The following is a 17,069-nucleotide window of genomic DNA, read 5'->3' on the forward strand; positions in this document are numbered from 1 at the left end:
CACACCAACTCTGTAAAGTTGCTGGGGGCGGGGGCGCTTGCCTATGGCCGTCAAAAGAGTTCACGGCAGAAGTCAAAAGCAAAGACCCCCTTTTCATTGAGACTGCAGTCTCGGACACTAGGCTATACCTTTACATAGATTTTAGACTATTCTGGAACGGTTTTTCTGGGTGGTAGATGTTCCTTGTTTTTTTTATACAACGTTTTAAGATGTTTAAAATACTTCAGACATTAGATAATCCCTACACAACTCTGTAAAGTTGCTGGGGGGGGGGGGCGCTTGCCTATGGCCGTCAAAAGACTTCACGGCAGAAGTCAAAAGCAAAGACCCCCTTTTCATTGAGACTGCAGTCTCGGACACTAGGCTATACGGCCTTACACAGTAAATGCATATGGTGTTTTTTTTTTATTATTATTACAGGGTGAGCCTGGTGACCCTGGTCCGAAGGGGCCCGCTGGTCCTGTTGGGCCACGAGGAGAGACGGTAAGGCTTAGCAAGAACAAGGTCAGAGAAAGGTGCTGAGCTGGTTGGCTCTAACTCAAACTGTCCTGTTACAATGAACTGAATGCCTCCATGGCTTCGGGCAATTCTGCATCTGGCATTCGCTCCGCATTTTCTCAACACTGAGGAAAAGGTGCAGCTCAAAACCACATTCAAATGCCCCGGGGGCAACGCCGTACTGACTGTGAAGTCACCCCTGAACAGCCATAAATCTACGCAGAAGGTACCATAAAACCCGATGACCAAAGAAGGTGAAAGCGGCATGCAGTGTAGAGGGTACCATAAAATCCAGTCATCAAAGAAAGTGAAAGCGGCATGCAGTGTAGAGGGTACCATAAAATCCAGTCATCAAAGAAAGTGAAAGCGGCATGCAGTGTAGAGGGTACCATAAAATCCAGTCGTCAAAGAAGGTGAAAGCGGCATGCAGTGTAGAGGGTACCATAAAACCCAGTCATCAAATAAAGTGAAAGCGGCATGCAATGCAGAGGGGAATTTCTGTTCCATGGTGGGTTTGATAAAACAATGGGAGGGAAAAGCCAATGCAGAATCGCCCTGAGTTTCTCAGAGGCTGAGTAACCCGATCCCTCCAGTTAAAGGCAGCCCAAAAGGGCTGGTGATCCATTTCACAGACGTCCCCGTTGAGGCTCTTCTGCTGTCTCTTATTCCGAAGCCTCTCAGACCAACCCCTCTCTTTGCAGAGTTTACACAGAAATTGTATTACGGATTCCTTCATGATGTCTTTTCGATTTTTCAGGGAGACGATGGACGTGACGGTGTAGGCCGGGCAGGAACTAAAGGCAGACGGGTATGTACAGTCTCTGGATCTGCACCGATAAACTCAGGTCAGGCGCCTCCCCTGCTCGAGAACCGAGACCTCCAAGGAAGCTTTGCCCAAGAACTTGAACAATGAGACAGAAGGTCTCTTGCTCTCTAACATGACCCCGCCCACCACCCCTTGCTGCTGCTCCTCCTCCTCCTGTGAACCTCTGTGGTGCCATCCTTTCTCCTCTCCCTCAGATCCCTACCCAAAAAGACCTCTTGTCAGCAGTGTTCCCTCTAAGCTGAGTTAGCGTGAGCCAGCTCACCGTTTCTTAGCCTCCGGCTCACACATTTTCATCTCCACTCAGGAAGGAGGGCTCCAGATCAAACTGATTGATGCAGCAGCCAAATCGCTCGCTCACAACTTTAGTGGCAGTAGCTCACAAAGTAGAATTTTTGCTCACAAGACTCCCCAGCTTAGAGGGAGCATTGCTTGTCAGTGAGGCCTTGGGCTTGACCCCATAGCCCTCCTTCCAAAATGCAACCAAGCTTTAAGCCCACGGAGCACCGTGGTTTGCGTGGATTACTTGCCACGGCCTCTCTTCCCCCATCCTGTTTCTCTTTAGAATTATAGGTGTTGTGTGGCCCTTTACACGCCCAGGGAAAGGCTGATCGCCACTTTGGGGTCAGGAAGCAATTTTTCTCCAGGCCAGTTTGGCCAGGGACCTTGGAGGATTTTTTGTTTGTTTTTTGCTATCTTCTGGCCGTGAAGCTAGGGTCATTGGGGGTTTGGGGGGGGGAGGGATTAGTGAATTTCCTGCATTGTGCAGGGGGTTGGACTAGATTCTATGTGGGCAGGGACTTTTCCTTTTGAAAGGCTGTACGATGCTGCATACGCTAATGTTGCTGTGCCAATAGTCGCAACAATAATGAATGCAGGGAGTGCAGGGGTCTTGTTGTAGAAAAAGAGCTGCCGGAGCTCATTAGCATAACTCATTAGCATAACTTATTTGCATATGCCACGCCCCCTGACATCACCGGAAGTGACAGAAGGCCACACCCCCTGACATCACCGGAAGTGTGTCAGAAGGCCCGGCTACTTACCCTCCTGCTTCATCCTCATTCCCAAACGGAATGAGGATCGAAGCAGAGGGCGGGGTAAAGAAGGGGGCGGGGCTTCACCACGTGACCGCCCCGCCCCCTAGAGGTTCTCTTCCGGAGCTCCGTACCTGAGAGCTCCCCCCCGACTAGAGCCCTGAGGGAGTGACCCACGGATATGCTTTACGGGCTTTGAACTGCCAAATGGCACGGATGGTAAGAAAAAGGTATTCCATAGTGAGTCATAAACCAAGCAAGATTCTTGAGCCGGGTGAAGAATGAAAATATATTTGGCTAGGATATCTGCACACGTGGCCTGTAAAAAAAATATTTACTGGAGTATGAAGTGTGACGCTAATCACCGCATGTCTGCAGAAGCCCAGGTTGAAAGGCGAAGTGACTTGAAGCAGCTTTGCCTCACTTGCAACTTTCTTGCTGTTACTGATTTCAAGGCAGCAATCTCTTGTCTTTTTGCTTATTTCCACAGGGAGAACCAGGGTTTCCAGGATACCCGGGGCCAAAGGTACCTAAACCAATCAGAAGCCTGCAAAAGTGCAAGAATGCCTGTTTGATGTCTCATCCGGAGAGTTAACCCTTTGCTGTTTTCTCGACAGGGGGCGCCTGGAGACCGAGGTGGTATTGGCGATTCTGGCCCCAAAGGAAACAGAGGCTACAGGGTAATGTAGCTTCATTCATATATACAGGGCTCTAGTCGGGGGGGAAGTCATTTCCTTTGCTCTACATATCATTTACTTACATATTGGAACTTAAAGAGAAATCTGGCCTGCAGTCTCCCAGGCATTGCACAACAGTGGTAGAAGAACTGTCATTATTACCTCCATATCTGTTTGTAACATAATTGCTGGGCCGGAATTGTCTGTGGCTCACATAGTGAAATCAGCTGAAGATGTGCTTCCACAACAGGATTATTGGCATACATTTGCGTGAGTTTTCGTGTTCCCCTTTGTATTGACACCATATTATGAACGTATGATGACCGCCTATTTTAAATATTTGTTGATTTGAAAGAGCCCGTGATGGTCATAAGAACATAAGCAAAGCCCTGCTGGTTTGGTGGCCAGCCATCCCTAGAGGGCCAACAAACAGGGCAGAGAGGCCAAGACCTTCCCCTGATGTTGCCCCCTAGCTGCTGGTATTCAGAAGTTTGCTGCCTCTGTATATGAAGGCTCCCTTTAGACACTGCGGCAAATTGCTGATGATGGACTTCTCCTCTATGAAACAAATCCCCTTTCAAGCTCAGACAGTCAGGGAGCAAGTTCCACTTATGCCTTGGGAACTGATTCTCTAGCAACTAGGGATGGGCACACAGACACACACACAACCTGCTGCCATGGAGCAGAATGGAAGCTCCATGGTTGGCTCCCAGAGCTGCCAGTCAAGCTATGGACAACTGCTGTGGGTGTTTCTAGGCCTCTGAAAAGTCCACCCCCAGTGTTGCCTAGGAATTGATTGAATCGGCTCCAGGCTGTCTGGAGAACCAACTGCTTGAACGAACCAAACTAATCTCCACGGAAAAAAAGGCGGTTCGTTTTTGGATTGGGGGATGATGTGACCAAACAAACCAGTTTGAAACGAACCATAAATCGGCCTGGCTCATGCTTGAACCACAGTTCATTTCTCGGGTCGTGCCCATCCCTACTAGTAACCCAAACCGGCAAATTCAAAACCCGAACTTTGCATCCACCTACCTAGATGCTGTGGCATTCATCTGCAGGAGGGTGGATGTGTTTTCTGCTGATGGTTGTATATCTTCTGCTACTATGAAAGAAAAGTGAAACTAAAATTGCCCCCCCCCAATTTGTCCCCCCTCTTGTGCAAGAGCTCTAGTAAACTATTCTAAAATTGCTAATGGCCAGTTTCCTGCCCAGAGATGTTTATATCCAAACCTATTGGCTGCATAGCCGGGAACCTTCATAACATTCACAAACAAGAATCCGTACAATTTACACTTGGCCCCAATTTTACTTTATGGTGTGAAAGCAAAAGAGGATGCAAAAAGAGCGCAGATCAGATTCTACTCGTGTCTGTTTGGATAATTGCATTGTTTGAAACCTCTCTGTGTAAAGATAACCAAACGGGGACCATTAATTTATGGGAGTAGATGTGTACAACATGAATTAAATGCATTTACTCTTCCCCCTCTGTTTAGGGAACCCCAGGAGAGCCTGGCATACGAGGTCAAAAAGGAGAAAGAGGATATGGAGGACCAGCTGTAAGTCTGTTTGTAATACGAGTTACTGGGCCAGCAAGAGAGCATCAGTGCAGCTGCCCAAATGCTTATGAACTTCTTTTTCACACTTAGTTGAGTTAAGATTGTGTGTTGCCTTCCAGTCCCTCTTCACCTTCTAATTCACCTTGACTAACTCTGAATATTCCAGACTCGGCTTGTAGAATTTGAAAATATTCCTTCCTTCCTTCCTTCCTTCCTTCCTTCCTTCCTTCCTTCCTTCCTTCCTTCCTTCCTTCCTTCCTTCCTTCCTTCCTTCCTTCCTTCCTCTTCTGTCCCTCTCTGTCTCTGTCCTGGAATCCTTTTGTGTGTGTTTGTGTATGCATATACATATGCACACACAAAGAAAGATTCCAGAAGTGATGAAGCAGTGAGTGAATCAACTCTTGCCTGTGGATGTGGAAAGCACAAGACAAAATATAGATGTACTTTTACTCTGTACATCGCTTAGTAAAACGTGCATCCAAGATGGATGGACGGACGGACGGGTGGGTGGCCGGCCAGCCAAGGGCCTTAATCCGTATTTATTTGCTTCAGTTCATTTTGACCATAACACAAGTGCAAATCACACGTACACTTGTCACAGTTGCAAATTCTGATTTAAAAGAAAAAAGGAAAACCCTTGGGATTGTGGATGCAGGCATCCGTCTATTCATGCAAATAAATAAAAAGTTGTGATCCCTCGTCAGCGCTCCCTTCCCTGCATGGGGACGAGGGTTGTCAGCTCTGGTTTGGGAGACACCTGGAGATTTGTGGGAGTGGAGTTTGGGGAGGGCTGGGTTTGGGGAGGGGAGGGGCCTCAGCAGTGCGTAATGCCACAGAGTTCTCCTTTCAGAGCGGCCATTTCCTCCAGGGGAACTAATCTTGGTCATCTAGAGATCAATTGTAGTAGCGGGAGATCTCCAGGTGCCACCTGGAGGTTGGCAACCCTGATGGGGTTTCGGTATCATGCAACCGATGCTTGACTGGGACTGGGTGGAATATCTCAATAAAGTAAAAACGCGGGGGGGGGACACTTTTTAAAACAGCATACAAAAAGGCTGATCAGCGCTTCTCTCATTTCCCACCACCACCACTAAGGAGACGTGTCAGCGAAACCTAAGCAGCAATACTGTGGTGTACTCTTCCTTCTTTTATTTTATTTTATTTGGGAACTTATTTTGGAATTATTGCTCTCTGAAGAGTGAGTCCGTCGAAGCAAGAATAAACGGGAGGCTAAAAGACTAACACAATTGTCTTCCAGCATAAACTTCCATGGATTAGAGCCCAATTTGTCAGATGCACAAGGTGGGACCCTCTCTGGCAGGCCGTCTTGGAGGTCCGGGCCACTAGAACGAGCTGTGGAACATAGCAAATGCCAAAAAAATTAACAAGCTTTTCAGTTTGAGGTCCCCTTTGAGCTTCAAACCCAGGCCAAATTACCCTCCCCTCCCCAGCCATTGAGCCTGATTACTAGGCAGACATTCATGTATGAGATAATGAGAAGAAGAATGATTAAATACAGGGCTATTTTGGGGCAGGAACGGAGTTCCGGCTGGCTCCTGTGTTGGCCACGCCCAGCAGGAGCTCATTAGCATAATAGGCCACACCCAACAGCAGAAACTCATTAGGATTGGCTACGTTAGGGGTGTGTGGCCTAACATGCAAAGGAGTTCCTGCTACAAGAAAAGCCCTGGTTTGACAACAAACAGGGTAAACAGAATAAGAAGCAAAAGGGGTGTGTGGCTGGATGACTACACTTCTGGTAACATGGGGGTGTGGCATAATATGCTAATGAGCTGTGTTGTAAGGGGTGTGGCCTTATGAGTTTCTGCTGTTGGGTGTGGTCTATTATGTTGATGAGTTCCTGCTGGACTTTTTCTACAAAAAGAGCCCTGAATAGGATCACAGGGCCGTGGCATGCAGGAAACATGGGGTTCAGGAAATATATAGGGTATCTAACAAAGGAAGCTTTGACTCTCAAAAGCTTCTACCCCGAAAATCTTGTAAGTCTCCCAGATGCTACTGGGCTAGAATCTACGACGTATAGGGTGAGATGTATGTATGTATTTATTTATTTATTTATCTATTTATTATTTCTATTTATACCCCGCCTTGCCTGACAAGCAGACAAGCAGAATTATATAAAGTTATATGTAATCAAGAAATTTAGTGGCCATTCACCATATTTTTATTTATTTATAAATAAATAAAAATATGGTGAATGGCCACTAAATTTCTTGATTACATATAACTTTATATAATTCTGCTTGTCTGCTTGTCAGGCAAGGCGGGGTATAAATAGAAATAATAAATAGATAAATAAATAAATAAATACATACATACATCTCACCCTATACGTCGTAGATTCTAGCCCAGTAGCATCTGGGAGACTTACAAGATTTTCGGGGTAGAAGCTTTTGAGAGTCAAAGCTTCCTTTGTTAGATACCCTATATATTTCCTGAACCCCATGTTTCCTGCATGCCACGGCCCTGTGATCCTATTCAGGGCTCTTTTTGTAGAAAAAGTCCAGCAGGAACTCATCAACATAATAGACCACACCCAACAGCAGAAACTCATAAGGAGTTTGTAAGCCGCTCTGAGACTCCAAGTGAAGGGCGGGGTATAAATCCAATCTCCTCCTCCTCCTCCTCCTCCTCTTCTTCTTCTTCTATAAAAACAATGTTAAAAATCAAACATGGTGTTAAAGTGTTAGCAAATTCCAGGTTCGGCTTTAATTCTATTGGTCTGCTTCAGTTAGGGGAGGGTAAGATGGGCAGTAGACGCCAGGATCAGCGGCTCAGGGCTTCCGTTGTGGTTGTCAATTGTTGTTATTATTAACACCACTAATAGTGGTGGTGGCAGCGCCAAAAGCCTGGCAGAAGAGCTCTGTTTTGCAGGCCCTGCGGAACTGTAAAAGGTCCCACAGGGCCCTGGTCACCTCTGGGGGCTCATTCCTCTAATTTTGTTAAGCTCGGTAACACTGAGAGTGAGTGAGGAGCCCCAGTGGATTTGGTGGTACTTGCTTGAGGGTAAACGTGGCAGCGGATTAGTCTGGAAGTCTCCATTCTTGTTTCTGCACAATGTTTTCTATACTCCATCATCTTCTGTGGTGCCTTGCCTCCACTACTTTCTGCTGGGTGCCCGGAGATCTAACAAAACTGAGGGGTTACAGCTAGTGTAGAAAAGCAAAAATATAGAAGCTGTAATGATGTACAAAATGCTTATAATCTCACCAGGGCTATTTTTGGGCAGGAACGCACAGGAACGGAGTTCCGGCTGGCTCCCAAGTTGGCCACACCCAGCAGGAACTCATTAGCATAACAGGCCACACCCAACAGCAGAAACTCATTAGGATTGGCTACATTAGGGGTGTGTGGCCTAACATGCAAAGGAGTTCCTGCAACAAAACAAGCCGTTCCTGCTGGACTTTTTCTACAAAAAAAGCCCGATACAATAATGAAAAATATAGAAGCGGTAACGATGTATTATTTTTGAATTATTATATTTTTCAATATTATTAATATTTTTTCAATTTGACTGTTTATTTTTGTATCATTATTGTGTGATTATAAGCGTTTTGTACATCATTACAGCTTCTATATTTTTGGGTGCCCAGAGATGCCAGCCAAAGCTTTCCTGCCCCATATGTCCCGTAAGAGAGGCTGGAGCTCGTCTAGTTTGTGTAAATCTAAGTCTCTTAAACTCGCATCCTATAACCCAACTTCTTTTTTAAAAAATCTTTGCTTTCAGGGACATAAGGGAGACAGAGGAGAATCAAGAGACGTAAGTCAACTATTCATTTACTGTACCAAACGGTTTGCCTTTCTTTGTATTAGGGGTTATTTTTTTAATTTTCTTCCTCTCTTTTTTCTTACAGCAATGTGCCCTTGTGCGCAACATCAAAGATAAATGCCGTAAGTCCTTTCCCCCCAAAATTGTTTGTTTGTTTCTGGTGTTTGTGAGGCTCGCTTTCTGAGTAGACTGTGAAGTAATTGATTTTTCTTCCCTTCTCTTTTGTTGTCGTTCACAGCTTGCTGCTATGGTGAGTCCAGAGCCAACCGCTCCAGGTCTGGCTTCTTTCTTTCTGTTTGCGGTCCCCTTCAAAGGACACATGCTGGTTTATCACAGTTGTGGACTTTCACCTTTGGCATGTTAAGAATCAAAAACGTTTGATCTTTTCTTCTTTTTTAATATACCCACTACCTGCAGGCCCGAAGGAATGCCCGATTTATCCAACAGAATTGGCCTTTGCTATAGATACTTCTTCTGGCGTAACTGCGGACATTTTCAACAGAATGAGGCAAGCAGTTCTGGCGATCGTTAATGACCTCACCATTGCCGAGAGCAACTGCCCTCGCGGTGCCCGTGTTGCTTTGGTTACGTATAACAATGAGGTCACCACAGAGATGCGTTTTGCTGACTCCCGCAAGAAGGCCCGTCTCCTGAACCAGATCGAGGCCCTCCGAGCCATACAGACAACCAAGCAGCGAAGCCTGGAGACGGCCATGTCCTTCGTCGCCAGGAATACTTTCAAACGGGCACGCAGTGGCTTCCTCATGAGGAAGGTGGCGGTCTTCTTCAGCAATGGACCCACAAGACGATCTCCGCAACTCAATGAGGCCATGCTGAAGCTCTACGACGCGGGGGTCGTGCCTGTCTTCCTCACGAGCAGAGATGACCCGATCCTTCGGAGTGCGCTGCAGGTTCGGATCTTCCCATTTGTTTTTCGTTTGACGCTTGATTTAAGCAGGGTCTTAGCAAACGGAGTTGCAGCCATGTTTCCTGTGTAACTTGTCTTGAAGGCTGTTTTCTTATTTACTCTTTATGGGGAACAATCCTAAGCAAGTCTGGCCAGAAGTAAGTCCCATTTTATTCAGTGGAGCTTATACCCTGGAAAGTGCTCTTAGGATTGTGTCCTGAGGCGCTGAGTTGTGTTGTCATCTTCATAGACTATGAAAAGCGTGATTGAGGTCTCTCTGTCTCTCACATACATTTGTATTCTCCAAGGAGCTCAGAGTGGCATGTGTTTTATCCTCACAACTTCCCCTCCGGTCCCACCTAAAGGTTTAGTAGGCAGAAAAGCAGACTCATTGCAAGTTGGAAAAGAGCACAGGGAAACTTACCATCTGGTTTTCTGCTCTCTCTACCGTCTCCCATTTAGTCTGTGGGCATCCAAAATCCATAAACACGATGTTTATAGGCGCCGAACACTGCTACTTGTGAACTGCCTCCATTGAATAATAACATCATATTGTGGTATTTTCCCCTTTTGTCAAAACCAGTCCAACAACTCTATAGGAGGCCAGGTGATCACGTTTTCTGGAGGTCCAGCTCAAGTGAACCAAACTATTAGGAGTGTAATAACCTGCCATATTTGCCTGGGTAAGATGTTTGACTTATTTCCCCTATAAATCTGTGAACCGCTTCTGTTGTTGTATAAGTGTAATCTGGATTTACAATCAAAATTGTATGTCTGCTTTAACGACATGGTACACAGAGTTTTTTACCCCTCTAACCCTTAACAAATTGGGCAGAGGAAAGGCCTGATTCTTTTCTTCAACCCCTTGGGAGCCACTCTGCAGAGTGACCCTAGGAGCCTGTCTCCTCTGCAACTCTCCGCAAAAAGAAGAAAGAAACTGTGAGGTAACTGCGCTAGATAATTTTTCAATAATAATCACAAAATTGTACAAAAAAGTGTGCAGAAAATTATATAAATATACAAGACAATAGAAAATGATGTGTTTGACGATGGTCTCCGGAATGTTCTATCGTTTCGATACTGTTCTTCTTCCGAGAGTGAATGAAAGGCATTATACAAGCACCTTGCCCCAGGAACATTCAGTCAGAGAAATTCTTGCAATTAAGTCGTGATAGATCGGTGAATATTATGGATTTTTGATACCTACTAGTTGAAAAGACAGACCAAGAGTCGCTGTATGTTTTCATTCACTCTCGGAAGAAGAACAGTATCGAAACGATAGAACATTCTGGAGACCATCGTCAAACACATCATTTTCTATTGTCTTGTATATTTATATAATTTTCTGCACACTTTTTTGTACAATTTTGTGATTATTATTGAAAAATTATCTAGCGCAGTTACCTCACGGTTTCTTTCTTCTTTTTGCGGTCTGTTCAGTGACTGTGACCATCATTTTTGAGCCACATTCCTCTGCAACTCTACCTTTGCCACCACAGCACGAACCCCATTCCCTTCTATGGTGGGACTGGAGTCAGACTTCCTAGGCCCAGGGCGGGACCATTAGCTGTAATCTTGCACAGGAACTCTGAAAGCCCATCCACTGTGATTAGCTTATGTCTGTGGGCCTTTGTGTGAGGAGCAAAGGTATCTGTGAGAAGCTGAAGCTGTTCAAAAACTGCTCCGTCACGTATCATATTTGTTGCCATGGCAGGAGTGTTCTGTTTATTGCTGGAAACTCCTCCTTATTGTGAGACAATAAGGGGTCTCAGGCCCCTGAACAGATGACACATTTGAGGGCCATCAGTTGCCGATCAGAGCCAGTTTGGTGTAGTGGTTAAGAGCGCAGACTCTAATCTGAGGGAACCGGGTTTGATTTCCCACTCCTCCACATGCAGCTGCTGGTGTGACCTTGGGTCAGTCACACGGTCTCTCAGAGCTGTTCTCTCAAGGGCAGTTCTTGAGAGAGCTCTCTCAGCCCCACCTACCTCACAGAGTGTCTGTTGTGGGGAGAGAAAGGGAAAAGATATTGTAAGCCGCTCTGACACATCTTCGGTTAGTGAAGGGTAGGGTATAAATCCAATCTCCTCCTCCTCCTCTTCATCTTGAAAGCACAGGTGTAAAATCTCATATGTAATGGGAATCATCCAATTTGGTGTAGTGGTTAAGTGCGCAGACTCTAATCTGGGAGAACCGGGTTTGATTCCCCACTCCTCCACTTGCACCTGGCTGGATGACCTTGGGCAAGCCATAGTTCTGGCACAGCTGTTCTTGAAAAAGAGCAGTTTCTGTCAGAGCTCTCTCAGCCCCACGTACCTCACAGGGTGTCTGTTATGGGGAGGGGAAGGGAAAGGAGTTTGTAAGCCGCTCTGATACTCCCTTGGGTAGTGAAAGGTGGAGTATAAATCCAATCTCCTCCCCCCCCCCATTCCCATCAGTGCTTTTACAGTTTTATTTTGTGTATATATTTCTGCCCTTAAATACCCAGCATTCACAGTGGCGCCTGCAAAGGGCTTACAGATCCAGGAAAACATTCAGCCGTAACCCAAAGTCGTTAAAACTTCCAGAGTTAAGTAACAGTGCCGTGGCTCCAGTAGTGGTGATGTATGGGGGGCTCCTTGGGCTAGTTAGGTGTAAATCCTTAGTCCGCACTGTACCCACTTTTTCAGGGAGTTTTTGCACCTGTACTTTCAAAGACTAGATAAAAATGCTGCTTTTCAGCAGAAGTCACCTAATATCACATCCTGTGCCACTTGGGGCGCCACCTGTGTGTAGATACCTTTTCCTCTTTCCACGATCGCACTGAAGGATAGTAGTTGCGCATATTCCTAACAGAACTTTGATATGCTTCCTCTTCTAGATGTATGCGATCCTGACCCCAGCTGCGGCGCAGCAAGGCCTGCCTTTGGCAGAGACAGGCGAGCAGCTGTGACGGATGTTGACATCGACATGGCTTTCATCCTGGACAGTTCGGAGAGCACCACTCCTCTGCAGTTCAGAGAGATGAAGAAGTACATCGCCTACGTAGTCAGCCAACTGGAGACGAGCTCCGACCCGAAGGCATCCCTGCACCACGCCCGGGTCGCCGTCGTCCAGCACGCTCCATATGAATACGCGTCCAATTCAAGCGCATCCCCTGTCAGAGTCGAGGTGTCCCTGACAGATTACAGCTCCAAAGACAAGCTGATGGATTTCATTGGGAACCAGATGGTGCAACTGCAGGGCACCAGGGCTGTGGCGAGCGCCATTGAACACACCATAAGGCTCATTTTTGAGCAGGCGCCTAATCCCCGGGACCTCAAAGTCATTGTGTTGATGATAACAGGAGAGGTGAACGGCCAGGAGCTGGAGCGTCTTCAGAAAGTGGTAGTGGAAGCTAAATGCAAAGGGTACTTCTTTGTCATCCTCAGCACTGGCAGGCAGGTGAACATCCGGAGCATCTACAGCTTGGCCAGCGAGCCCAACGACGTCTTCTTCAAATACGCAGACAAGCCATCAGAGTTTCACGAAGAGCCTCTGCTGCGCTTTGGAAATCTCTTGCCATCTTTCATCAGCAGTAAGTACGGGGAGGAAGTCAGCCGTTCAAGGGGACTAAAGAGAACCTCCACTTTCAGAGGCAGTCAGCTTCTGAATTCCAGTGCCTGGAGGCAACATCGGGGGAAGGCCTCAGGCTCTGTGCCCTGCGAAAAACTGGTTGGTCACTAGGACGAAGTTTGAGTCCAGGGGCACCTTTAAGACCAACAAAGTTTAATTCTGCATGCACATGGAAGCTTATACCCAGAACTAAACGTTGTTGGTCTTAAAGGTGTCACTGGACTCAAACTTTGTTTTCTGTTGTTTCAGACCAGCATGGCTACCCCACCTGAGTCTATCTTCATGGTTGGCCATTGTGTGAAATAGCAGGCCTGTACCCAGGATTTTTTTAAATGGGGGGGGGGCTTTTAAAAAGACAGGGGGCACTGAAATTTGCAGCCTCCCCCCGCTTCTCCCTCAAAGTATTTAAGGGGCCGGGCGCCTGCACTCCAAGCTATGAATCCATGGCTTGGAGTACAGCCATGTGCAGCCTCCCCCTGCTTCTTCCCAAAAGTTGTGGGGCCTTGGGAGGAAGTCGGGGGGGGCGGGTTTCAGGAGGCCCTACCGTAGCTACAGGCCTGTGAGACAGGATGCTGGACTAGATGGACTACTGGTTAGATCCAGCAGGGCTCTTCTTATGTCTTATGATACTGATGGGTGTGGAGCATGGAACAGTGAGGCCAGCATTTGCTGGGTACGCCCGGTCCTTTCCTAGCTTGGTCATGAGCAGGACCCAGCGTCCGAATTCCACATTGAAACTTCCAAAAAAGATCTGCTGGGTTCCCTAAATAAGCCACAGGGTCAGCAAATCCCTCCTCCGGAGGTTTGGATCAACATTACGTCGCATTTAGTCTCCTTTGGGTGACGGAGTGCGGGAGACTTACAACACTTCTTGTTTTGATTTAGAAATAGTCCAGGAGAGCAGAATGGTGTCCAGAAAATCAGCTTGCTCTGCATCAAGCAATGGCACCTCAAGGAAACTCCCACCACACTGAAAAGACATACTGTTTCTGCCAACCCGCTCCTACTGGCTGGCTGGCTTTCCGATTCTCTCGGGGGGAGGGGGTAGCCTTATCCAGTCCAGGTCGTCATCCCCGTCCCCCTGTTGCTGCCCTGCTTTTAGTCCTTCTTCCCCAGTGTTCCCTGCGCTTCCTCCTCCCTCCCTGCCTCCCAGCCCCGCCCCCCTACATAACCGAAGAGGAGGAGGGGCTGCTACTCCTTCCGGGTTGAGGCTGGGCGCTGTTGGGCGTCTCCGTTCGGGCCACCGAGCCCGGATGCGTAGGTGGGCCGTGTGTAGGTGGGCCATTTCGGCGCAGGTGGGTGTGCTCCTGTCAGTTCCGTTGCAGCAGCCACCCAGGGAGAGCGTGTGGGCTGGCGGCAGTGTCCTCCCGGCCGAGCCGGTCATCTTCGGCAGCTCACCCTTGCCCCCCCCCCCGGGGCCCCAGCTAAGCAGCGGAGGACAAAAGGGGGGATGCTGCAGGCGGCGCAGGGGATGCTGCGAGCGGCGTGGGGATGCTGGGAGTCCCGACAGCGGGACAAGCACCAAACCAGGTAGGAGACGAGTCAATGCCCCAAACCAATAGAAAGTTCTTTGGATTAAGGGGGAAGAAAGACCCCTTTGTTTGTCACATTTGTATTGTGCACTTGTATCAATCTGCTTGAGGGCGAATGCTCAACCACCTGGATTGTTTAGCGCTGCTCCCTCTAGGCTGTGGAGTCTTGTGAGCAAAAATTCTACTTTGTGAGCCACTGGCATTAAAGTTGTGAGCCAGCGATTTGGCTGCTGCATCTTGGCTAAGACAAAATGGGTGTGAGCTGGAGGCTAAAAAACTGTGAGCCAGCTCACACTAACTCAGCTTGGAGGGAACACTGTTTCGCATGCCTGGCACCCGTGGATCTGTAAACTCAGTGCTTAAAGTTGGTGTTTGGATTAAAGAAAACAACCAGCCTGCCTACAAATGTTGATGCTGTGATCCTAGAATCCAAGAACAAGGTGAAAGTTCCTAAAAGGGTTCCAGGGATTCTGTCCTTGTAATTGTTGTCAAACTTGTGGTCCTAAATCCATCTGTGTAAACACAAACAGTGTGTATTTAGGCTCACAGCCTTTAAATGCCTAATCCCTGCAACTGTCAGCAGTTTCTCTCTTGGAGATGGAAACTGAAAATTCTCTGCTCTTTGTACTCATTATTTGATTGGAATTCTTTCTTTCTTCCTTTTGCACACCAGCAAAACAAGTTCAACCAGATCCTGGTACTATTTCAGGGATTACTCAGGCTCAATACACAACACTGAGTGAAGAGGTTTTTAAGTTCTGGAGATGAGTTACTGCAGAGATGTCACTGCTGATGAGCTTAGTGAGGAGCCCCTGAAATGCCCACTCAGCCCCTACATGCCACAGCAGAAGCAACCTACGTGGTCAGTGCCAGTGGTGCCCAAAATCCTATCTGCTGGGGTAGGGAGAGTACGAAGGTTAGCCACAGCTGTAAGAAATACGAAATCTCTCAGGCTTACCACACAATTTTTATTATCATTAGTATCACTGTAACATGTTTTGGAAAAAAAACCGTTTAAAAACAAAAACCCTTCTGTTTTCAGGTGAAAATGCCTTCTACCTGTCTCCAGATGTCAGGAAACAATGCGATTGGTTCCAGGGTGACCAGCCCGTTAAAAGAATTGCCCAGAGACCTGTGTAAGTGGAATGGGTTTTTTTGAGTCTGCAGGGGGGAAACGAAGAATTGCTTTGTTTCCAGTCACAGATGAAATACAGGCTTTCCCCACCTGTTAACAGACATAACATTATCTATAGTTGTGATGCTGTTATTACTAAGGCAACAAGCATGGATTTACATTAGTCTGATTCTCTTTGTGGGGAGGTCTGATGCTTCAGAGCCCTTGGCCCCCATGCCTTGGATTCTGGAGTGGATTTGGGGGATGGGGAGAGGCAGGGCTTCTTTTGTAGAAAAAGCCCAGCAGAAACTCATTAGCATAATAGGCCACACCCAACAGCCAAAACTCATTAGCATATTAGGCCACACCCTGACACCACAGCTCATTAGCCTATTAGGCTGCAGCCCCGTGTTGCCAGAAGTGTGGTCATCCAGCCACACCCACCTTTTGCTTCTTATTCTGTTTACCTTGTTTGTTGTCAAAACCCAGGGCCTTTTTTTTATAGCAGGGACTCCTTTGCATGTTAGGCCACACACGCCTACTGTAGCCAATCCTAATGAGTTTCTGCTGTTAGGTGTGGCCTATTATGCTAATGAGTTCCTGCTGGGTGTGGCCAACTCAGAAGCCAGCTGGAACTCCATTCCTGTGCGTTCCTGCCCAAAAATAGCCCTGGGGAGAGGTCTCCAGCAATGAATCCGGGAAAGGCTTTTCCACATACCAGTCTAGAAAGCATCTTTTGAGATCTGCTAACAGTAAGGTTGCCAACCTCCAGGTTGGGCCTAGAGATGCCCCAGAATTGCAACTGATCTCCTGGTGACGGAGATCAGGTCCCCTGGATAAAATGGTGACGTTGGAGGGTGGACTCTGTAGCACCATGCCCTGTTGAAATCCTGTCCCTCCCCAAACCCTGTGCTCCCCAGGCTCTGCCCCAAAATCCCCAGGGGTTTCTGAAGTTGGCAAACCTAGCTAATAGTCATGAGTGAGAGAAGAGAAATGATCATCTGCTCCAGATCCATTGTCCAGCCCCTTCCTTTCTCCCTGTGCCTCCACCCCAGCTCCACTTTCTTACCCCTCGCCCGACCTCCATCCTTTTCCTGTCTGTGGCCATCGGCGCTATGTCAGGCACCGCTTCAAATTGCTACAGCAGTCCAGTCTGCCACCCAAAAGTCCATTTTGTTCTGTTGCAAAGTCTGTGTGTGCCCAGACGTATCCCTTTTGAGGGGTGAGTGCTTACCCCCCACTGCTGTGTTTTTTTAAACGTAACAGATATTTTTTTTTTTAGCAAACCTAGGGTTTCTCCAGGACTTGCAGGACTATGGATTGTAGCTATTGCTGACCCAATTTTTTTGAGATCCCCCTCCCACCCCATCCCGTGCATTTGGCTATTAGATATAAGTCAACTGAATGTTAGATTGGTACAGAAAAGGAAACATCACCATTTTCCTTTCAGACCACCCACATGAAAATAAGCTCCACATTCCAGCAACTGTTAGTTTAAGGTACCTTACAGTGTGACCGTAAGCAGGTCTGTTGGCAATCCT

General features: G+C 47.3%; 1 protein-coding gene across 1 annotated transcript in view; it reads left to right on the forward strand.

Annotated features, from left to right (window-relative positions):
* COL6A3 (collagen, type VI, alpha 3) overlaps positions 1-17,069 on the forward strand; it is a 175,927-nt gene that overhangs the window by 128,982 nt on the left and 29,876 nt on the right. The window contains exons 31-42 of the mRNA XM_015413993.1: positions 421-483; positions 1,256-1,306; positions 2,846-2,881; positions 2,973-3,035; positions 4,529-4,591; positions 8,340-8,372; positions 8,467-8,503; positions 8,620-8,631; positions 8,799-9,292; positions 9,872-9,971; positions 12,149-12,844; positions 15,457-15,550. Coding sequence (XP_015269479.1) covers positions 421-483; positions 1,256-1,306; positions 2,846-2,881; positions 2,973-3,035; positions 4,529-4,591; positions 8,340-8,372; positions 8,467-8,503; positions 8,620-8,631; positions 8,799-9,292; positions 9,872-9,971; positions 12,149-12,844; positions 15,457-15,550 — 1,742 coding nt within the window. The remainder of the gene's footprint in view (positions 1-420; positions 484-1,255; positions 1,307-2,845; positions 2,882-2,972; positions 3,036-4,528; positions 4,592-8,339; positions 8,373-8,466; positions 8,504-8,619; positions 8,632-8,798; positions 9,293-9,871; positions 9,972-12,148; positions 12,845-15,456; positions 15,551-17,069) is intronic.

The sequence above is a fragment of the Gekko japonicus genome, unplaced genomic scaffold (assembly GCF_001447785.1).
Source record: "Gekko japonicus isolate JY-2015 unplaced genomic scaffold, Gekko_japonicus_V1.1 scaffold2251, whole genome shotgun sequence".
Lineage (NCBI taxonomy): Eukaryota > Metazoa > Chordata > Lepidosauria > Squamata > Gekkonidae > Gekko > Gekko japonicus.